This window comes from Blennius ocellaris (assembly GCF_963422515.1).
Source record: "Blennius ocellaris genome assembly, chromosome: 8".
Lineage (NCBI taxonomy): Eukaryota > Metazoa > Chordata > Actinopteri > Blenniiformes > Blenniidae > Blennius > Blennius ocellaris.
Window position 1 is genome coordinate 8749311 of NC_137657.1, and position 23745 is coordinate 8773055.

The window sequence follows — 23745 nt, forward strand, 5'->3', positions numbered from 1 at the left end:
AACCAGAGGAAGTATCCATGTGAAAAACACATAAATATGCACAAAACACCGAGACATAATTGATATTCCTGAAATTGCATGCATGCGAGTGAAAAGAGTTCCATGCACAATATATTTTCATTATTAGTATATAATTTCAGTACATCTGAGCCCATTCTGTTTTGGCTTTTTGGAGTCAATCAGTTTTATGATATACAAAATTTCCATCGCAGGAATGGTGCAAAATGACCACGAGCTTCATCACTATATACCTCCAAGGTTAAAGTTGCAGCCACACACAATCACTGTTGTAGTGTGTAGTAAGCTTCCTTGGCAATGCAAACACACACTATGAATAAGCTGATGGAGGCAAGTCGCCAGGAAGAGGAGCTGCTGGACTCAAGAGTGGGAGGCTGTTTTACTGGAAGCAGTAAATATCCATGCACACCAGATAAAAACCGGAGCTGCAGAAACAGTCAGCACAAATTGAGCAGTTCTTTCATTTATGTACTCTGCATGTCTTTGCAGGAAAACTAAGCCCTCTGCTGTGCCTCCTTCAAGAACACCAATAAATCTATAGGACGTTAAACAGAGCAGTGCATTGGCCCCCTGCCTTTAATATTGATGCTTAATGTACCTAAACGCAATTAAATGAAGTCAAAGTGAATCTTATCAGACCTACCATTGCTTGCAACACTCATGCATGAATCCTGCAATGTGGGGTTTCCTTTACAAATGTTTGAGTCCCATTTGAAGAGTAATTCAGAGCAGTGCTGCAATCTGTGCTATAACAGCTGCACCTTGTTCTGCGTTCAAGAGTAACTGGGAAATGGGAGAAAAAACGTTTAAAATAAAAACTCAACAGTTTCATCACTTTTGCTATTGTTCTGCTGTGCTGCAGTTCTACAGAACAGCAGCAAACCTCCCCGTGGTTGTCATGGCATCCCCGGTTCAAGTGTGAGAAAAAGACTTGCTAACAAGTCTGGCTTTAGGCATTCTCACTTTGTAATTCGTTTACTCAAGAAACTGGGTCAGTGGTGGCACGTTAAAGCTCGAGCCGTCCTTGTGGCTTTGTCTCACCAAGGAGTGGGAATTTTACTTCCCTCTGTGAAAAGATACAGTATATCTAAAAAAACCAAAAACATTCTTAACAACAGTGAAACGCTCTGGTTGGGTTTGGTTAAGAGGAAAGATAACAAGTTCCCCCTATTTCACTTATGACAGTCAGTTTTGTAAAAACCAATTTTATCACCTTGGAAAACCAATCGGAAGGTTTCAGAAGGATGCTTAGTCCAGCATATTCTAAATCCTGTGTGTATGTAATTTTCCTAATCAGGAACAACCAAAGGAAGAAATGGAAAATAGTGGGATTTAACCTCATATGAAAGAGAAACAGCACCAAGAGACGGGGGACCCTTTCTCATTCTGCAGTTTGCTTCATCAGCAGTTTGGAGCTGCAGCACAATTCAGTGGCTTTGCAAGAAGCCAGTGAGGCATGACAGTGCTGACAGGGGGCAAAATGACGGATATAGTGCTCATATGAGGAATTAATGTCCTTGTTTTTACCTTGATCAATACATGGAGGATCACGCTGTTTTTTCCATAAGCAACTGATGAGCTCCACAGAGCCAATTTACTCCACAGGGTACTTTAAAGTAGGCTTCACTGCAACTTACACAGTCATGAAGAATAGATGGGCTGAACCCCGCAGCTCAAATCAGTAGCTCCTTCATTTATTATTTATTAATTAGATTTACTGGAGACTAACATCATATAATATCAATTAGAACAAAATTACAAGCAAGTTAATTTTTGACAATTATTTACTCAAAAAAATTAATAATTCTCACAAAAACAAATCTCATAGGGCATCATCTGATTTCAGAAGCTTCTTCATATATGGTATTAAACACATGTCAAACTAAGATTTGCTACTTTCTCCATTGCCATTTATCACAAAATAAGGCTGTTAGTAGTTATTGTCCTTCTTCCAGAGTGTTTTCATCTTCTGCTGGCAATAATGATTACACGTACGGTAGTGCACTTTCTATGATTACATCAAGCTTTATTGTTTTTATGCAATATTCATTTACTCTGCTGGCCCTTTCAGACTGAAGACGTAATAGTAAAGTATTGTTTCCCCCTTGAACCTGCACATATCTCCACCCTTGTTAAGTGCTTGACCTTCTAGTGTGAAGTTCCCTGCCCAGCCCTGACTCTCTCCCGCTTTCGGGAGATTTTGAAACTTCCTTTTTGGGGCTGTCTGGATCTCCAGATGTTTCCTGAACCCACCGTGTTTCCAACTAACCCACTCCTCCCCTCCGCTGTGCTATAAGGGACAAGAAGGGCAGAAAGAAAGACAGGGCAGAGAGAAACTCTGTCATTCGCTTTCACTGGAGCCAGTCACACACAGATAACTGAAGTCCAAACTGATAAAGTTGATTCTCTGTGTGGCTCTTTGCTGCAGAACATTCAACCACTGGGATTTTACTCAGGAGGGACAGAAAACACAACATTGTCCCCACATTTATTTTTGAACAGAAAGAGTTGCCTGAGCTCGCCTTTTGCGTTTATTTTTTTTTCTCGGTTTGAAGGCAGTAATTAGTTATCTGGCAATGTCGTGGGACTGTGGCCTCAGGTACATGTTCTCTGTGCCTCCGGCGCTGCAGCCGGGTACCAAGTGCATCCTGCATGACAAGGAGGACCTGTCCAGGCTGGAGATGGTCCAGAGGCTGGCCAAGGACGGCTGCCGCTTCCTGCAGAACCACAGCAAGGGCCCGGAGAGGACAAGTGGGGTGAGATACATGCATGCTGACTGATGATTTTAGATGCTGCTGTTTGTTTGTTTTTACTGTGAAGCCTTCACTTGTATACTGTTGTAGTGATGCAGTGTGAAATATTACAGTTCCTTTCACGTCTCACTGAACAGTCACAAGTGCAAATATTAGCAGGGTGCTGATCAGATAGTCAGATTAATTCAATTACGAATCCTGACTTAATTAGCATGCACTCCTCTTAAATATTCAGGTAGTCAATGTGGCTTTTGTTATTTAATTATTGTGCCACATCATTGTGTGCACTCCCTGCAGTGCTCCATTAATCAAAGTGGTGTTCATTCTTAGTCTGTTTTTATTAAGGTCTTGAATGTTGCTGTTATCTCGAAAGAGCAGTAACCTTGTTTATATTCTGTGCAGACAGAAAAAAGTTGCCCTAATTGAATGTGACAAAACATAGGAATTTGTACTTAATAGGAGTGCAAATTAATCTGAAAGTACTTTTTCAACACAGTATAACTGTCAGTATTGCATTTTAATTTACTTGCAACAAATATTGAGTCTTAGAGCACATTCCTGAGACAAACAAGTCACAAATAGCACAAAAGGAATAAACCTATTGGCTACAAAAAATGGTTTTAGCGTTCTATAAAAGTTTTAAATGGGTCTACTTGGGCACGACTTGGGTTTTTAGAAGTAGTGAAGCACAATGCATGTAGCTAATACTAGGAATAAATACTCAAATGCTGCAAAGATATTCAAAACACCCCAAATTCTACTTAATTACAATTATATTTGTAATATTTTACTTCCACACCTGCAAATAGTTATAACTTTTTTGAAAAGACACGCGAGCAGAGAAATATACTGAAGATGTGACAGTAACTATGCAAAATATATTATATTAGCCGAAATATCTTTGTGCATCGTTACAAAAAGTACCACGCTTGTAGTATTTAACGACAGATTACCAATATGGCAGCTTCTTGTTTAGGTGCCACCAGCATCTGCAAGGATTAAACTAAAACCAGTGATACTGTACATTTACTTCAGTCTGCCCTAAAAAAAAAAAAAAAATGACCTCACCTGCAATTTAGCTGCACATCAGCCTTTGGATTGGCTCGCCTTGTGTTGGGCTCAGCTCCGCCCTTCCCTTTCCTGCCAGCTGTAATCTGAACAGTCGAACAATTGTAGGAAGAGTTGACGCAAGCTGGCGGACCACCATGCCAAGACATTGTGATGTTTCAGGGTGGATTCCCGTACGTCAAGCTGCTGACCTTTCCTCCATCGCAGGGCCGGGCCTCCTTATCTGCATCAGTATTCAGTATCAATCTGTCACCTGCACAATGTCCCCGACCTGCATGTGATAAAATATTAATGCAACGTGATTCAAATGTGCCTTCATGAATAGTGCCAAGTTTGTCATGTTTTAAAAAAAAAAGAAAAAAAAAGGGGGGGGGGGGTCACATGTATACATCACTTAAAATCACAGTGATAACGACCAGATATGCTGAGCCTGTATTTAATACTTTATGTAGACATATTATGTGAGATTATGTGGTAGTGTTTTACCATTTAGAATGGTTTTTAAAATAATCCAATGATGCCACAGCGCACATACAGCGGTACATGTGACTCATACACATATCTAAGCTGAGACATCAAAGAGCTCAGAAATCAGTTAAATCCCTGGTGGAAACAGGCGTGCTTAATATACAGAAGGCTGCATGTCTGCAGAAGTGTGTGAGCTGTCCGGATGCTGGGAGATCATCATGAACGTTATACAATCTCCTTTAATCTGAAAAGGAGATTGTGTGATACTTAAAAGGTTATTCATGACAGACTTATGTGGTGCTGGCTGCATATCTTGTCCTTTTATTTAACCATTTTCAGTCATTCGGGGCAGTTAAGACAAGAATTAGATATTGAGAGACGTTTGCTCATATCGTGAGCAACATTAACCACATTATTATGAGCATAGATAACACCGATCATGTCTTTATCAAGGCACCTCTCAATGGGCTTGATATATCCTCAGAGTTGATTAGAAGCAGGAAACACATAAATATTTTGAACAAGTTTGACAAACTGTAATTCAATTAAATTCAAGACATTTTTTTATGGAGGAAAACCCAATAATTCCACATGAGGAAGCATAAGTTATGGTAGAAAGGAAAAAGCAAACCTCCAGTTTAGTAGGAAGAAACCTGCGGAATCGGATTCAGAGGTGGATCTTTATCTGCAGATATAGACTCAGCTTTCCGGTTGCGGTTTTTTGGGGATAGAAGGAGAGAAAAGGATCAGACAGATTGTGGGGAGGGATTCAAACCCTGGTTCAGGATATTTGGGATGGATTAAATGTGTAGGGTTTGTTGGGAGGGATTCAAAATGACTAAATGACTGAGGGAGAGCATTTCCAAAAGCCCTTGCAGAGTTTTCCCATTCGCCAGCTGTCAGTATCTGTCAAAAGTGTTCCCAAGGAAGGAAAAGAAAAGCCGTTATTGGCTGACATGGTCGTGGTCTCGGGGAGTCCATGCTTTGACAGTTCAGGGCAGTGAGGCAGCAAAGCAATGGCCCACACAATAATAATGTAGTGGCGGGATGGAATAAGTATGGTTTTTTTTAGACCGTGTATCTAACTACAACTCCCATATCACACATCCCATTAAATATTATGGTAAAGAAGGAAACCTCTTGTGTAACTTTACATAATCGTGTTAAGCAAGAGAGCTTCTTCTGCCTCGCCTCCTCATTCTGTGAAAACGACACTGTTGCAGGAGAGAAATTAGGACAATTCTGCAACCTGTCGGGTTTGAAGACTTCCAGGTCTCTTTAAGTGCGCCATACCGTGCGTACCAGACCGGCTGCAGTCGCACGGAATGTATCTGCAGCCCAGGAAGAGATGGTGGCGTTCGTGGCGGGACATGACTTTGAGCAGAGGTCCGATAAGTCATGTTTACTCCACCTTCAGTAACCGTGAGCTGAGGTCACCTCCAGGACAGAGTGGAAATGGCCCAGAGCTCTATCTCATTAAAATCATTCACTCCAGGGGCCTGATTGTTTTTTTGGGTTTTTTTTTAATCGGGACACTGGTAACCACAAAGCCCAGTGCACATGGAGCAGCAGCCCATTGCAGCTGAGCCATGATCAATAATTCATTGTGAAGAAAGGTTTGTTTGCTGTTTGACCCACAAGTGATACACTGAGACGTTGTTTTAATTATAGGCAGGAGTTCATCTTGCTTTTCTGGGACAACAAACTGTGTTTTATGATTATGAAGAAGCTGGAAGTACACAGTGCCTGTCATGTGTTGATAAAGCTAGAATGACCTCTGTTGTTTTTTCTCAAAAACCAGGAACCTAATCAGTGCAGCCTTCCCTTCGAGGGAATTTTCCTATTCTTTTCTTTTCGTCATGCCCGAAAGCGTGATGCTCCACGTCAGGCGACAGGATGTTACACACTCCTTATAGACCTTTGTTATTTGTTTATGTGTTTGGCTCGTTATTGAGACACAGATTTTAATGGACCAATAATCACATCGCTGAAGGGACTGCCAGTAAACTTTATCACTGATTGTCTTTTCTAAAAGGTTGGAAATGTCTCTGCTGTCTTTGTAAAATTAACTGCTTCACTGCCGGATTATTGATGCGAAAGTGGAGCGGTTCATGAGTGTTTGCATGCTGTGTAAATTCATCATAGTTTGTCTGTTTATCTTCATGTGTCCAACGGATCATTGTTAACTGTTAATGTGCCAGGAAGTCATGCCGAACTGAAGGGTCCTGGATGCTTCCCTGCAAAAGGCAATTAGGGCGGCAAACTGCAACCACTTCCAGCCTGTCTGTCCGGCTAATTGCATGAACAGAGGCTTGTGTTGCATTGACTGATGGCTGAGCAGAGGAGGAGGGGTGACCGGGGGGGTAACTGGTGCAGGATGCATGAGCGTGCAGGATACAGTCAACTCCTCATTAAGACCAATATCTCTGATCCAGACCCTCCACTGTCAAAGAGTAGCAGCTGCTTTCATGCTATGAAAATAATGCAAGAACGCTCTTTGTTTAAATGCAGACTTGGGAAGAAATTCAGCTTGTGCTTAAAACAAAAATGGATGATACTAAGCAACCATATGCAAAAGGAATCCATCATACTCTCGTATGCAAAACAGTCCTGTGATGTTAAATCTTTTGTTTTAATGTGGATTTAGAAGACAATGTGTTAGTTCATAACATAATGATTTGATGATGTTATGACTGTGTAACAAAGAAACATAAAGTGACACAGATATTAGTAGACACATTATTCACTGTTCTCTCATTGTAGTATGAGACAGCGTCTTCCCATGTAAATTGAAGTTTGAGGTTTTAAGCATTTGACAGCTTGAAAATAGACCGCCTCTGGACACCACCCATAATTTAATAGGCTCCACACATAAATCAGTAATTAAAACGTGTGAGACTTTTTATGTTAATCCCTGAATGGGTTTGGGCAGATAAGGACTGAATAATGATATATGGAAATTCTCTTTCATTTACAGTGCCGGCTTTGACGGAGTATTATGATGTAAATCAGTGGCGATTTGCGCGAGCAGGAGAAAATACAGGGGAATCTCCTTGGTGATAACACTCTCCCTCCCTCATTTTCTCCCTCCCACTTTTCTCCCTCCAGCCCCAGAGTGACGAGGCAGTCCGCTTGTGTCTGCGAGAGAGGGGCCGCGATGTGCTGGTTCTCCAGAGAGCGTCGTCACAGCTGCCAGTCCTCGCTGCCTCTGCGAGGGGAGGAGGGAGGGAGGAGGCGAGGGACGGGAGGTAAGCCTCTCCACTCGCCCCCTCCCTTCACTGTTTCCCTCCCTGCCGCCCTCTCTACACTATCTGTTTCTCTCCCTCAGCACTCTCCCTCTCATCATTCTCCTTCTCTGTCTCTGCGGATCACACACTCTTTCGCTCGGGCATGCATGCATCACAACTCCCTACACATATATGACTACATTGAGTACACACAGTAAGTGGAGGAGTATGGGACTGTGAAGCCAAGCTCTGCCAGCAGCCTTTCCATTCAAGTCATTCAGGAGGTGAACATACTTCAGCCTGCCCAAGGGACAGTCACCGGCGGACTACCGGCTTTGGTGGCTGCAGGTGGATGGATGGATTGATGGGTGCGTGGGTAAAGGGGGTCATGCAGCAATAACCGGAGCAACGCCGCCGGTCTGGTGGGCTCGGGGACTCTGCAAGGATGGGATCTCAGGCGCAGCCCCCGAACCTGCGGCGGAAGGAGGGCAGGCTGCTGCACGCCGCCTTGGTGGAGCAGGAGGAGGACGAGGAGGACGAGGAGGGCTCTGAGGAGAGCTGCGGCGACAGCACCAGCCGGGCAGAGCCGGTGACCATGCCCACCTTTGACGTCCCCTACTTCCGCTACATAGATGACGAGGGGACGGAGGGCGAGGAGGAATGGAGCAGCAGTCGCTCCCTGTCCTCTATCGAGGAGGACTCGTCCACTGACTCTGTTATGTCCGACAGGTACGTGGTCGTGTCAGGGACTCCAGAGAAGATCCTGGAACACTTGCTGAATGACTTGACTCTGGATGACGATCAGGGGACGACGCGGGGCAACGATTCAGGTCAGTCATTCACTGTAATAGCCTTCCGTCCTCATCTTGTTTGTCAACATATCAATAAGTTTGTGGGGTTTTTGACATTACATAACTTTGTTCACTCACATCTTACTGTGTTAGAAGAGAGGAAGAAAAAGTGAAAGAACTGCCTTCACTTTCCTTTTCTCTTCATCCCCTCCCCATTGCTCTCGCTTCTCCAGATGAGCTGGGACAGCAGCCCCCTCTGGGCAGTATTACACTGCTAGTCATGCGCTCTGATGGCAACAGTGCTTCTAAGTTTGACCTCCTTCATTTAAACGAATCCGACAGACAAACAAGCCACTCGAATAATTTAAAATGAGGCTGTGAAGGACTGCGTGACATGCAAGTCCAGCCGCACAGCAACAACAAATCAACAGAGTTCCTCTCTTGCCAGCAGGTACATGATAATGTGACACTGTTGCCAAGGCAGAGGAGACCCTCCGTTGCTGAAGCTGCGAAGGAAGATTCCACTATGAGAATTGATGATTTAGAGCAGCAGCACAGTCAGGCGAGGATGGGAATGATGCAAGAAACAAGGAGGCACGAAAGCGGAAACAAGCGAAGAATGAAAGGAGATGTAGATTATCTTTCATGGCAGGAGGATGCAGGCGATTTTTCATTAGAATGGAGGCAGACGATTATTCATAACGAGGAAGAAGTCAATGGAATGATCTAAAAGTCCTCTCAGGGTTGTGAGATGGTGGATTAACATACACAAGAATGTTATATTTTATGTTGAGTCATATATTTTAGTAAAGGGGAGTCGAATACTGGGTAAGGCAGTTTAAATATTGCATTATTCCTGCATTCACATTAAAGCAGTTAGCTAATTTTCTTAGTTAGTTGTAACTGCATTCTACAATAAGTGCACTGCAGTTGATTGTTCATATGGGGCTGACGACCAGGGCATGATGTTGAACGACATCCCAGGGTCAAAGAGTTGGAGACCAGAAGTGGGAGAGTCCTGAGCAGCAATTGATCTGCACTCAGTGATGTTTAATTGTCTCACTCCTGTTGGCCTTGAGTCCCTGTGTGAATGCAGAGCTGCACACTGTGGTTCTGCTACCGAACACGTCCTTGGAGGTTCAGTTCTGCAGAAGCATGATATTATATGATCCTCGATTTCATACAAAAAAATGTCCAAAAATCCAGGAAGTGGAAGTTTGGTCTGTATTTCAAGAATGCCTCTTGCATGCCTTAATGCATTAACAACTTAGATGCTGCAACATAAAAACCTAAATTTGTCTCATTAAGGCTGCATTGACTTCCATATTTGCCAGAATACAACATTAAGAATGCAGAGGGGCTTTCGGTCTTTCTGCAAGAGATGGCACTTTTCTGAAAACACCACGGGCGTGTTTGACTTAAAGCAATCATGAACCACTGCAGTCGGCTGTGCAGAGTATGTATATGTCTGGCATGCCAGTGGCGCTCACAAGTGTTCAGTATTGCAACTCGTTCCTGTTCCCAGTCTCTGACTAAAGCTATTGATTCATGCTCTGCACAGATCGCAGTGCACACTGACAGCACTGGGGAAAAAAACAAAAAAAAAACAAGTAATGGAACATTTGTGTTCCTAATGTGAGGATTTTCCAGCGCTTTTAGCGCTGCACCATGTGGAGGGATGTTGATGCTCATTTGTGGTGAATATCAACATATTCCAGCTCTTCGAGAAGCCAGGATGATGACTTCTTGTGGTTATTGAGCAAGTAAGAGACACTTTATCACATCTGTTTCAAAGGCTGCTTCGGTGGCGGCTTGATTGGCAGGTTGGAGTGATGAAAAAATTCTATAATTCCTCTCTAAATGAAAATATTGTTTCGCTCGCCATGCCTGGAAGGAGACTTACGTGTTTTTAAGTATTAAAAAGAAGACATAGACTTCTTTGATACTGCCTTACATCATTCGCAGCTGGTAGCTGAATTCACTGAGGAAGCAGGCAACGTGCATTACACACCTGCAGCTGACACACACACACACACACACACACACACACACACACACACACACACACACACACACACACACACACACACACACACACACACACACACACACTCACACACTCACACACACACACACACACACACACACACACACACACACACACACACACACACACACACACACACACACACACACACACACTCAATATGAACAAGGCCTTCTGAATAATCTGACTTTCCAAACCACTCTGGCTCTTTCACAGACTTATCACACATCTAGCTCAACATAAACATCTGGCATTTGCACCTCGAATAGCAAACAGCCCAAAATAACACTGAAGGACAAGCCTGAGATCTGGACAAAATCTAAAACAGCTCCACATTCTCAACAAATAAAAGAGTGAAAATGATCAGGCTGTGGGAATGACGCACGGAAACAACGTGACTCACCAAGTCACTTGTAAAAGTTTGCTGCACAATGTATAGACGCTTATTGAGGCAGTGGGATTCTAAATGTGAGGTCCTTCATTTTTTTTATAGACAGTAACTTCTTTTATCTCTTTAAACAAAGCACTTTTATTTTGTAATTTTTAGGCTTCTTTGACATTTTTGGGTTAATCGTCAGATATATTAGATACATTGTGTGTCACATGTTCCGTTTTATAACAATACATTTCTGAGATGCTGTGTCGGCGCCATAGCTAAAATGATGTTATTGACAAATGTTGACAGGAAAGCTTTTTTAACTGTATTCTGCATTTTTGCCTCATTCGAATCGTGATTCCGCTACTTAAAATAATTTTTGTTAGTCCAAACAAAGCAGTTCACAACTCAATTATATTGATAATTTTATGAACATAAAGTGCAGAAAAAACAATTAAATATTTCCATTTAAAACGTGAGAATGATTCAATCTGTTTGATCTTTCTTTTATCTCTTGACACTGTGCACAAATGTGTGTGTGGTTATGAAGGAAACCAGTTTTTTTTCCTTCTTTATCCTGCAGGACAACTTTTTTTTTGCTGCCTTGCAAGTAAAAAAAACTTTAGGTCCTAAAAATTAAATATTTATTCTGTTTTTCAACTTCAAAAAAACTGTAGAGCCCGTATGCAAGCTGTTACTTGTGAGAAAATGCTTCCGATAGCTCAGAGAAAGGATTGCAGATACACAGCATTGTGAGCGAGCAGTGTGCAGGTAGATACAGTGTGACGTGACCTCTCCTGTTGTGTTTTTGTTTGGGGGAAGTCAAACTCATTCAGCACCGGAGACGCGACTGTACAATGTGTGACGTCTCATAAGGAGTGAGTGATGTATCCCCAGCTGCTGTGCAGGGATTAACATAATGATGTCGGGGAGTCCCGTGGACCAGAACGCACACAAAGGCCTTGGGAAGCCAGTGTGAAATTAAAAAGGAAGAATTTACAATTGCGGGGTGTGAAGCACACATACAGAAGGCTTGAGTGGAGGCTGGACGTAATAGGATTTATAAAGCTTTCCGCTTGTGTCTGGGCATTATGTCTGAGAGTCACTGTCCGTCCTTGTGTCGTTACACCATTCGAAGATTTCCGTTGGTGACTTCTCTGAATATTCCTTAAATGTCAGTATGAAATTTTATTTTAAATATGATATTCTGTGAAAGGACGAAGAAAGGAAAATGTGTTGGGCTAATTCCTATAGCTCATTCTTTAAGAATCCATGAGGTACAAAAACAAATATGAAGTGATGATAGACCATGTTTGCACTCGATTTTAAGCTCCATTTTACAGAAAAAATTTTTTTCTGTGTGTAACCTTGGAAGAGGAAAAAGTGTGGGCCTGTAAACACATTAGGAAGATGGCGAAGCAATATCAGATTGCTTTTGTGTGAGCGAGATAATACCAATGAAAACACAGACTTCATCAGAGGTCACCGTGAAGCAACTGACACATTAACATTATTGGCTTATCTCCACTGATACAGCCCGCGTTGGCCAACGTGTGAGTATGAAGATAATGCCAGCAAAGGCTCGTCTCAACCTACTGGGTGAAAGGGAAAAAAAAATGGAAGTGAAAATTCCACTTTTTGTTTTTGTCCAGCACAAATCGTTACCTACTGTTGTGTTTGGCTCTGCTTAATGCTTGTTAACAGACATTTTGACAGTAACAAATTAGCTCCTATTATTAAAGTGGGGGAAAAAAAACAAAACTGGAGCACCATACAATATGTGGGGCTCAGTAGACATCCATCATACCATTTGTCAAGGTCACTCGTCCACCTGCCCTCCAGCATGGATCTAATGAGTTCTGCGTGCTCTAAGTGCAGCTTCTTTCTTAATTTCTCTCCTCAAGTTTGATATAGTGGTGAAATCACTTGAAGAATTGACTGTTTTGTCTTTTGCAGATACACTCCTGGATGACTTTCTGCTCACCTACCCAGTATTCATGTCGACCAGTGATTTATGTCAAGCTCTGCTGGGACAATATCCTTCCTTTCGCTCATAATTCTACTGATATAAATAGATGCCTTATATATGAAAACACATCTTCACTCTGTGTGGCTCCACTTTACTGTGCTCCTCCAGCAGCCTTTTTTTTTTTGTTTCCCAGTTCTCATGTTGGATTGTGAGCTTTATTTGATATCAGCAAACATGCTGGTCTGCGCTGAAGCCTTAACTGAATCCCACCTATTGCACCAAGAGACAGAGGGGGAAAGAGGAGCAGAAGGAGACTGTGGAGAGGAAGCAGAAGCTGCTGCACCTGGTGTCGCAGTGGATGTCTCTGTGCAGAGACTTCCTGAGGGAAGACGAGCACGTCAAAGTCTTCCTGAAGGTAGGAAACGAGGCGCACACGGGAAAAGGGTGGCGGACCTGGGCGTGAGGGTGAGCTTGAAATACTGACATTTCCTTCCAGACGCTGTACCGCTACGTGTTGGACGATGTTTACGAGCACCCGGCCCTGGAGAAGGACGTGGTGGAACTGCAGAGGGTGTACCAGCTGCATCGCAGACAGTGAGTACTTCAAATCTGAGCAGGGAGAACGACTGGAGGTCCGAATGGAAGCAGAGGCTCTACTGAATGGTGTCAGAACACAAAGGAAGACCTTCTTCTCTGCTCGCTGTCTTTCTTTAGCTCTCCCTCAATGAAACCATTCAGAAAATTAAAGGACATCGCAGTGTTCTGGAGAGTTCCGTCCCAAAAATATGAAGCTCACTGAGCTCTTTATCTGTATTCACCCAAACTGGGCAAACACAATGGTTCGGAGAGCGAATGGCAAGTGTCAGAAGTGGTTGACCCTCTGTGGTCAACACAGGATTTCAAATATTAAACAAGAACAAGCACATGCCATTTGCTGCGTCACCACTTGTTTACAAGACTCTATTTCAGGCCAGCTGACTATGAGAGGTGCCAAACACATAAAACACATCAGTATTGCCACAGACGAGGCATCGTTAAGTCATTACGCAACACACTTCCTAATGTGAATACAAAATATGGTGTTGGTGTCTCCAGTTCTGCATGATAAGACACGCAGGGGACATACAGTGCTGACGGCTGCACGCATGCTTTGCACGCCTGTAAGCAAATAATAAAAGACAATGTAGAAATACAAAGAGAATACATATTCGTGTATGTACGGTACACACGTCAACAATCAAACTGATTTTTATTTCAACTGAACACAATATGTAAGGAAATGTGTGTTTTGTAGATTACGATGCTTTAGAATAAGTTCTTTTTCCCTTTACTACGGTTGTATTTTGATCAGCAGCAGACTTTCCGCAACCAACGTAGGTTAACTTGGCAGCAGTGTGTGAGCAGGCAGATGACCATTGGGAGGTCATTCCAGTTTTTCATAGCTGTGTATGGTTCTTCCACATGAGATCACATTTCCTTGAACTCCACTCTTTAAACAGCTCTGCTGCTCATTGAAATGCATGTTTGTTTCCAACGTTGCATAATTCAAAAATAAACTTGTATGAAAGCAGCACTATTACAACAATCTATTAAAATATACTTTTTGTATGTAATCCAGTCAGTGACTGTTACTCAACGATAAAATAAAATTTCTGGGACACGTCTTGTGATGTAAATGATGATAGGAAATAAGTTTTTGAATCTGAGTCAAAACTCATTTTAATTGCACATGTCTTTTTTCATGCACGTATTTGATTCAAAATACTAAAAAGACTCTAATGCATATACACATTTTTTTTTTTGTTCAAATCAAATCAGAATTATTGAGCTTCTGAGCATAAGCTGCAGCATCCTCTGCCAATGCACTTATTCACACTCATATACTCACACTTTCATCTGTTTTTGTACATATCTGATCTAATTCAATATCTCTGTTTAAAATGAAAATACATCTATAAATAATATATTTATTTAGCAAGCCAGCCAGCCGGAAATGATCCCGTCATCTTCTGGCATCAGTTGATTTAACTGAATTTCTTCTTTTAGTTGTTAAAGCCTCAGCAGTGCTGAGCCACCAGACACAATGCCACACCCCCCCCCCCCCCCCCCCCCACCCCCCCCACCCCCAACCTCCCATCAGAGTCTTTCCCCCTGAGGATGTTTCAACCAGTGGAAATGAGAGCAAATAATTCAACCTAACTCTGCCACTATTATCTGACTCTGCTTTATTCATGTTTATTTTCGGGGAGGGAAACTCACAAACAGCCACTCCTTCCGAGGAGTGGACCTGGGAGTGGGTGTTACTGACTGACATGCTCCACTATTTATGAGCTTTTCACAATCAGTCCCACCCCAGGGGAGGACAAGGTTGACTGCTTTGGAGCAATCTGCTGCAGAGTGAAAAGGTGTCATTTTTTTATTTATTAAATTTTTTTTATTATGGAAAGAAGCCTCCCATCAACTTCCATCTGGCCTTCATGCAGAAAAGGAAGCTCCACCCGTATGATCCCGGGAGCTTGAGCGCACAGCTCCGTTTGTGCAGCATTTTAACTCACCGACTTCATTCTGCCTTCCGAGGCACAGAGGAGCGACTTTAGATCACAAGCTCTGTTCTGACATGACAGCAGGAATCAGGTTTTTCATTAGTGCTGGATTGCTGGCGGCCACTGAGAGTGGGGGGGATCCCCCAGGACAGGCTCTGTGCCAACATGCCTATTGTGATGCAGAGCCCAGTAAAAGCTGAGGGATGATAATGGACACGCGGCTATCCATCATGCTAGCCAGAACTAACCGATGAGAAAAGGGTGATTAAATGAAGGGATCACATTGGAAGGTCTAAAATCTACAGCCACTCTAATCTCTCCTTGACACCGAGCCTAAATAATGGACTCAGCACAACTGATGAATATATAAAAAAACGGTCACTTTACCTTGATTATAGACTTGAGGCTGCCGGGAAATAGTTTTACCACAGCATGCAGAACATTTTACACAGTCTTCATGCCAGTTTAGGCACATGATAATCACTGAATGTTTAATTCTTCTTTTTCTTCACAGTACTGTGGATGAATATTCCCCTCAGCGAAAGGTCAGTAAACAAAATATCTTATTAATACCAAACATAGCAGCTTCTCCTCGGCAGCATGTCAGGCATTCAGTCTATTGTCGTCCCATTTCCTCCCGACAGACATTGTTCAGTCGTACCCAAACGGCCGATGTTCTCAGGCAGCACAAATGCGTGTCAAAAACCCACGCAATTTCCCCTTTTCTCATAGAGCAAAGCACTTTTCCACCAATTGAGCTTGAAGGAGAGCGGGCTCCAGTCCAGAGGCACGCAGAGGGAGACCAAGGAAGGTGAGCTGTATTACATTCCGCTCATCACACGTCGTGTTCTAAAGTCACCGAAAGGAGACGTTTGGTCTGAACTGGAGAACAATGGGAATCTTTCCAGGGAAAGACAGGGGATGTGTGGAAATGCATGTTCCTGGCAGATGACTCATGAGTTTGATTTGTCTCATATGAATCAGGTGGCGCTTTTAAAATACTAAAGGTTATTATTACTTAAAATGTCAGAGATTGAGTGTGTGGAATAAAACCTGCATAAACTCTTCACCCTTCAGCCATGGAAGATTTGTATGATTCTGATTCCATTTTCGATTCTGCCGGTTCTTTATTAATTGTCTTGCTGGTTCTCATTTGGAAATGAAACCTGCTAACGTTAGGCTGCTGTCGGGGTGATATTCAGTCCGGAGCGGATCGAAAACGCAACATTCATTCAAAGTTATCGCTCCTGTGTGTGCAAATGTTTCCACATATTGGTCACATTTCCTCCCTTTCATGAAATATACACGTTGGAAGTACTGCAAGTTCCCCTGTTGTTTTCCTTTCTCCTGAATACATGGTTTTAGAGCTTACTTCTGAGTTTTGTGAATAATAAAAGTTCTGGGTTTTAGTCCTGAATCGCTGTGTATCTGTAGAATAATAGCAGCAGAGGCCCCTTGTGTAGGTCAACTTATGCTGAAGTAGGCTACAGCTTTGAGTCATCCTTTACTGAACATTCATTTTTCTCGTTGCCAGTGCTGTGTCACGTGTACATCACCATGGACTCCTACCTGAGTATGAGGGCCCATTCAGGGGTCGTGGCCCAGGAACTGGTGCAAGCGATAGCCGAGAGGATGGATGTCCCCCACGGGGAACTGGTACTTGTGGCCATCACTTATCCTGGAGGTAAGGAGCATTTCACACAAACCAACTCGAGCTGCAAACACAACAGATGTGGTCCAGTTTCTGCTACCACAACTAACACAGGCTATTTGTCTTCTGATGGCGTTTAACAATAAATGAGGCACTGCGTGCACCGAGAAACACAGTATATACAGTATAACCGTGACAATGACAGTCCCAGTCCGATGCTTGGATTGATAATAAGATATGAGATTACAATCAACATAACGGGTTGAAATGTCTCCCCTGTTCAAAGGCTGTGGTGTACGAAGTCAGTATCTGTTATCAGTGTCTGTAGTGACTGGCTCCCTCAGAGTGGAGCTCTTATCTGTGACCACTGATAGCTGCTCGCACGCCGCCCCGACAGGTTTTTAATGGCATTCTGCTGTTTTGTGATATGTTTTCATCTCTGTAGGTAGACTCCTCCTGCAGCCTCAGGACAGAGTTTTCTCCAATTCTTTACGGCCTGTGGGGAGGCTGCACGTATGCAAGAAGGACCTCGGAGAAGTCCTGGTGGGAAGATAATTGGAATTTGCTGTTTGACATAAACACACGTTTGCTCTTGTGGAGAAAAAGACAATATATTTCGAAGTAATACAATTCTTGTACACTGGGTGGCGGCAGTGAGACAATATTCTTCAGTGTTTTAGCAATTTACTGTTATTTTCTGCTTCAACATCTGCAGTATCATCTCCTGCTTCATGTGTGAAGGCAAGAGGATTGATAGAATTATTTACCACAAGATCCTGAGATACGATGTGATATTACAGGATTGGAAATTAAATAATCAGCTGGATAAGAAAATGCAACAGTGACAATATAATCTCAAAACAGGTTTTCCAAGCTTAGCCAACCAGTTGAATCTCACAGTTGCACGACAAGATCATGTATTTAGTCACTCCAAGAAGTAGCAGGAGAAAGTTTTTTTTTTTTTTTTTTAACAATAATGGCTGATGTGCTTTCCTATTTAGTCTGTAATAGACTGCAACAACCAACCAAAAAGAAAAGCTAAAGAACAAAAACTCTATAAGCCATGCAAAGGACAGACTGGTGCTGAAGTGTCTCAACACTGCCTCCCAATGTACAACTAAGGCGTGACCCTCAATTTCACATAAGGCCCTTTAAATACAGGAATTGTCAATCTTTAACCATCCTTTTTTTTTTTTTTTGCTTGTGTATTTTTCCCTCTGCAGAATCCATTCACTGACAACTCAGAGCTGCAACAGACAACGGTCCGCATGCTGAGCTTGAACACGTGGGACGTGGCTGTTGCTCTCACCGACTTTGACCAGACACTTTTTGACTCGATGCACGAGGTTCGTCTCACACCGAGGAAGCTCATGCATAAGACGGCGTGTCGGCGAGAATCGGTCAATTTCAATCACGCATGTTGTGCTTTGACAGCAAGAGCTGGTCTACTTCACCTTCAACCGCCACAACAGCAGCAGCAGCAGCAGCAGCAGCAGCAGCAGCAGCAGCAACACCATGGCGCTGGAGATGCTGCTGCAGCGCTGCAATGACGTCCAGCTCTGGGTGACGACCGAGGTGCTGCTCTGCCCAACGCTCTGCAAACGAGTCCAGCTCATCAAGAAGTTCATCAAGATTGCAGCCCAGTCAGTACTCACCCCCCCCCCCCCCCCCCCCCCCCCCCCCCCCCCACTCCACAGTCATAACAGATGTTTGTCATCACACGTGCACACTCTGACTCCTCACACTGACGGGTCAACCTCTCAGGCCAGGCTTGCATGGGAGGGCTGCCCCCTCCAGTGGCAAATCAATGAAGTGCTGCGTCTGTGCAAGTAACCGCAATGTGCGCTCCATTGATCTTTTATAGTTGTAAAGCACAGAGGAACCTCAACTGCTTCTTTGCAATAATAATGGGCCTGAACACTGCAGCTGTGAGCCGCCTCAGCCAGACGTGGGAGGTAGGAGGATTTTCTTCTTTGTTTGTATTTTAGAGAAATTGCTTTTCGTCTGTGCCACTTTTACATCTCTATAGAGTTTCAGGGGGAAAAAATTATATAAAATAAAATCCTTTCACTGTCCCTGCAGAAAATTCCAGGGAAATTCAAAAAGCTGTTTTCGGAGCTGGAGACACTAACAGTAAGTGCACTTAATAAACAACGTTGTGTAACCCGTTCACACGAAGTAAGAATAAAAACAGTAAAGACTGACATTAATCCACAAAGATAACAGGAAATATGAACAACGGCATGAATGGCTGAACCAAATAGATGTTATTCATCTGGAAACCAGGGAAACAAAAACACATTGGGGGTTTGAGACGATCATTACTCTCTAATGGTGTCATAATTCAGCTCAAACAAAGCAAGCATGCACAGGCACACTCGTTCACCCCCAAGAGGATTACACTCATTCATTCTGAGAATGTCTTCACAGGATCCGTCGCTGAACCACAAGGCCTACAGGGACTCCTTCAGGAAGATGAAGGCTCCAAAGATTCCCTTTCTTCCTCTGCTGCTGAAAGGTGCGCTCATTATTCTGTCACTTGTAGGCCGCACAGCTCGGAGCGAAGACTGTTGCGAGATGTCTCTATCGGGTGGATTTCACTCGCAGAAAACGACGCGACCTTTTACCTCTGGCACCCGCCGATGAAGGCTAACATGTCGTCCTCTTTTAGATATTACATTCATCCATGAAGGGAACAAGACGTTTCACGACAACCTGGTCAATTTTCAAAAGCTGGTAAGTTTGTGTTGTTGCAGCACAACTATGTTACTGCACAGGCGCGAGCTGACTGAAATGTTGTGTTATTCTTGTTTCTCCAGCACATGATAGCGGATATGGCTCGGCTCATCCGACAGTGTCAGAACGATTACATGGGTCAGTGTTTATTTCCCCGATTTCCCTTTTTAAACCACATGATAGCCAATGGTTTTTATAATTTGGCCATAATCTGATGTATAAAAGTATTTTAGGAACTGATGAAGCTTTGTGTTGTCCATATTGAAATTAACTAATTATGTAAAAGAAAAAAGAAAAAAGCACATTATATCACACATACACAAACACACATACCAATACATATATCGAGTTAATCCAGGCAGATGTGGATGTCAACCATTGTTAAAATAATATATCTGCTGTTGATGGTGGATTACCTTTAACATCAATATTTAACTGTTATATAATATATAAACACAGAAATAATCAAAGAGAAATTCAACAAGGTAATAACTGCTTAGTTGCTAAAAAATGTCCTGTGGGAACTTCCACATGTCACAGTGGGTAAATGAACAAGATAAGTAACGACAATATTACTTGCATTTGACTCAGTGTTTTCAATTCACCCTTTATTATTTACCTAATTGGGCTTTCAATATGATTCTTTACCCCGTCATTAATCAAACAGACAAGTTTTTGTGACACGTTTGTCCTAGTTTAGTATCAAATTGATTTTCTCTTCCAGGAAACACAATCAGCCAGAAGAGCAGCTCAGAAGTGCGAGCCTACATCGACTATCTGCATATTATTGACAATCAGCAGACGTGGTTTGACCTGTCACACCGGCTGGAGCCTCGGGCTTAGAGAGCGGCTCGCCCTGTTCTTCCCTCTCTGTTGGACCGCCAAGGAAAAAACACCCTGCTGCTGTGTCATCTATCTCTCAGGACCCACAGGAAAGCTGCACGGCCCTGTCCCACCACCAGGGGGAGCCATCTAATCAGGAGACTTGTCAACAAAAGCAGCAAAAAGAGGCGCCTCTGTGGTTTGAATGCATGAATGTTAGAAAAGGCCCAAAACAGCGTGAGTGAAAGCAGAACCAAACGTGCTGCTATACGTTCTAACTTCTGCCATCTGCTGTTGTTGTTCTTTTCCTGTCCAGCAGATGGTAGAAGTTAGAACGTATAGGAACTGATCTGAGGGCAGCAGCTACACCCTGCAGTCAGTCCAGCAGGCCACAATATGGTGAGCAGATAAGAGTGCTTTCATTTAGGAGAAGCAAACGTATCCGTCTCAGTCATAATCGTTTTTACAGTGGCACAGGAGGGTCACCTATTTAAAAAGCCACAATAAAAATGCAACACAAATGCTAAAAGCAGACAAAGCAACTATAAAAGCCACAACTGAACCTGGAGGGGGGGGAAAGGCAGTTTTGATAATAAACCAGGGAGGAGAAGGATTGTTTCTGCTGCTGAATTAAAAAAAAAAAAATGCGTCAACTGCACCTTTAACAACATATTTGTGATAACCCCCATGTCGACACAAATTCCTTGGTATACTTGTGTTTTTGTGTCATGGCTTTTGCGTTGTGGTGAACCTTCTCAAAACCTGCCCATGCACCAGGTCTGATTTATCTTTTTTATCTTAAGATATTAAGATATCTATCTGCAGAGGTTGTGTCATCAGATCTGACCAAAGAATATCTCAACACCACCAAACTGTTGTCTTTTGCCGAAAAAGTGTCTCAAGTGAATCGGTCCAGTCGATGCACAACAAACCGATGTCTTACCAAGTGAAATAATTCATCAAAGTGATTGTAGAATATTTCCATAAATTATTTTTCCACGATAGAAAAACATCGTACATCTTTTTGTTCTTTTCCCCATTGATCGCAGTGTACTAAATGATGCTTTACTCCATGTTGTATTAGTGCAGAGCTAGAGAAAAAAACATCTGGTGTGCTGTAGTTTACAGACATGTGAGATATAAATACATATGTTGGAGCTGAATACCGTGAAAACAGTGTGAACAGCTCATCTTTTTATGAAGCAAGGCTAAAGCGTCTCCATGGAGGAAAGCAGTGGACAATCAGTTGAATGAAGAGTTACAGTAACAGACATTAACATTTCAAATAACACATTGGTTGCCTTTGTCAGAGGCAGTATAAGCTCCATTGGAAAAAAACAAACAAAAGAAAAAGATTGAGAGCCACAAGTCTAGGAAATGTGATAATAAATATACTGTATTGGCTTCAACTTTCCCTATAATTAGAGCAATAGATAACTTCAATATTCCAGCACCTTCTGGATGACGTACAAAAAGTGAGAGAAGAAGAATAAAAGCCATCTGCTCATGTGCAGTGAGTAGTTACACTGCTGTGTTCAGTTTTGTAGTGTGTGGTCTTAGAGGATGCAGTATTTATTCTCCTTTAGGTCAAAACTCACTCTGTGTATCAGGCCAACAGAGGAAGAAGGCATCACGAGGTCTTGTAAATGGAAATGTACATTATTTTCTTTACTTTTCATGTGTATAGTTCTGATTTTAGAGCTTACAGTCACCACAAATGCAGTATCTTATTTCGAATGGCTCGTTCCATCAACTGTGTAGAGTTGCTCCTATTTATACTGTGTATATATGTTGAGATTCTGGAAATGGATATTTATTTATTTTAGAATTATTTATTTGCCTTTCACCCTCTCAAAAGTTGTGTTGAATGTTTTTTTGTACGCACCGTTACCACTGGTCTGCATGACGTGTTAAACCATGGACTGACCACAGTGTCAACTGTGCATGCAATAAAAATATTTTTCATCAGCGTTCACAAGTTACTGACACATTGATGTTATTGTGTGTGTGTGTGTGTGTGTGTGTGTGTGTGTGTGTGTGTGTGTGTGTGTGTGTGTGTGTGTGTGTGTGTGTGTGTGTGTGTGTGTGTGTGTTGATAAAGATGTACAGATGCATCCTTTCTTCATAATATATTTAAAAGTTTTCAATGTGCTACAGTCACTGCAGTCACAATTTGCCACAAAGTTTCTCATGAAATGTGCAGTTTTGGGTAAAATCAACACAAAAAAAATAAAATCCCAAAGCAGACGATAAATAAATCTTCAAAGCAAAATGTGACCTGAATGAGCAGAGATGGAAAACTTAATAAAGGGGTGTCAAACACATCTTAGTTCAGATGCCACATACGGTGCAATTTCATCTTGAAGGGGTCACGCTGGTAAAATAGTGTAAAAATAATCTTTATATTTGAAATGTTAAGTTTTTCCTTTGTTGTGGGACTGAGGCTACGGCATGAAAATGTCTATATTTTTGCAAAAAGCTAAAAATTACTACCAAAAAAAAAAAAAAGCTTTCTTTGAAATGTTTACCATTTAGTGGTTTGGCCAGTTTGAAGTCTCTGGCAGGCAAGTTTTGGCCCACGGGCCTTATGTTTGACACCCCGGGCTTAATGTGTAAGAAAATGACCCAAAAGAGATGCGAACTGTCCACAAACTCATAGAATATTATGTCAAACACAAGCAACACGTTTGAAGCTCAATGTCCTGTTCCTTGTTGGGACTGGCTGGGGAGACGTTTACAACATTCTGAAAAACATTCAGTTATGACACATTGCTTTGTGGAAAAAGTATTTTAGTCTTTATTATATAAACTACAACTATAATGCTGGAGTGATGCTATGACACTAAACACGGTACAGAATTATTTTTCAGCATATATTGTTTACATGGCCTTTACTTCACGAAATAAATGTCAAATGGAAGGGTTGCTCTACTACGGCCTACAATGGCGCCCCCTGGTGGGTTTGTCTTTAATCAAAGCTCTTTGTTTTTTGGAATATGAACATAACACTGTGCAGAAATGATATTCCTCCCTTTTTCCTCGGTTATACTTCTCTGTGCATGTTTTCAGAGCTTTTTATGCAAAGACACGATGTCCTCTCTCAGTGGAAAGTAGCGGAGGTGTGACCCCGATGCCCTCTCTGACTTTAACCAGGTGTCCTGCTTGGCCTTTTCACATGACTATCTGTGTCACGACCCCCGCTGAGCCAGGCCCCGTACCCTGAAATTTCCTCCCAAACGCTCGCCGGCACTGTATCATTTCCCTGTCACCAAATGA

General features: G+C 42.5%; 1 protein-coding gene across 1 annotated transcript; it reads left to right on the forward strand.

Annotated features, from left to right (window-relative positions):
- The first annotated feature begins 2418 nt into the window (after positions 1-2418).
- Positions 2419-22439, forward strand: rapgef5b (Rap guanine nucleotide exchange factor (GEF) 5b). The gene is made up of 18 exons (XM_080500915.1): positions 2419-2774; positions 7416-7555; positions 8264-8364; positions 12705-12783; positions 12988-13132; positions 13214-13311; positions 15775-15805; positions 15993-16071; positions 16795-16944; positions 17357-17454; positions 18135-18257; positions 18346-18554; positions 18776-18866; positions 18994-19044; positions 19342-19429; positions 19583-19647; positions 19731-19785; positions 20372-22439. The coding sequence occupies exons 1-18, from the start codon at positions 2595-2597 to the stop codon at positions 20488-20490; spliced, it is 1902 nt and encodes a 633-aa protein (XP_080357041.1). The 5' UTR covers positions 2419-2594; the 3' UTR covers positions 20491-22439.
- The last annotated feature ends 1306 nt before the right edge of the window (positions 22440-23745 follow it).

Bases quoted from the DNA above. Each gene is read 5' to 3' on its own strand.
- rapgef5b (XM_080500915.1), top strand. From the start codon at position 2,595: ATGTCGTGGGACTGTGGCCTCAGGTACATGTTCTCTGTGCCTCCGGCG. The intron at 15,806-15,992 runs GTCAGTAAACAA...CTTTTCTCATAG, and splicing joins AATATTCCCCTCAGCGAAAG to AGCAAAGCACTTTTCCACCA. The intron at 19,648-19,730 runs GTAAGTTTGTGT...TTGTTTCTCCAG, and splicing joins TGGTCAATTTTCAAAAGCTG to CACATGATAGCGGATATGGC.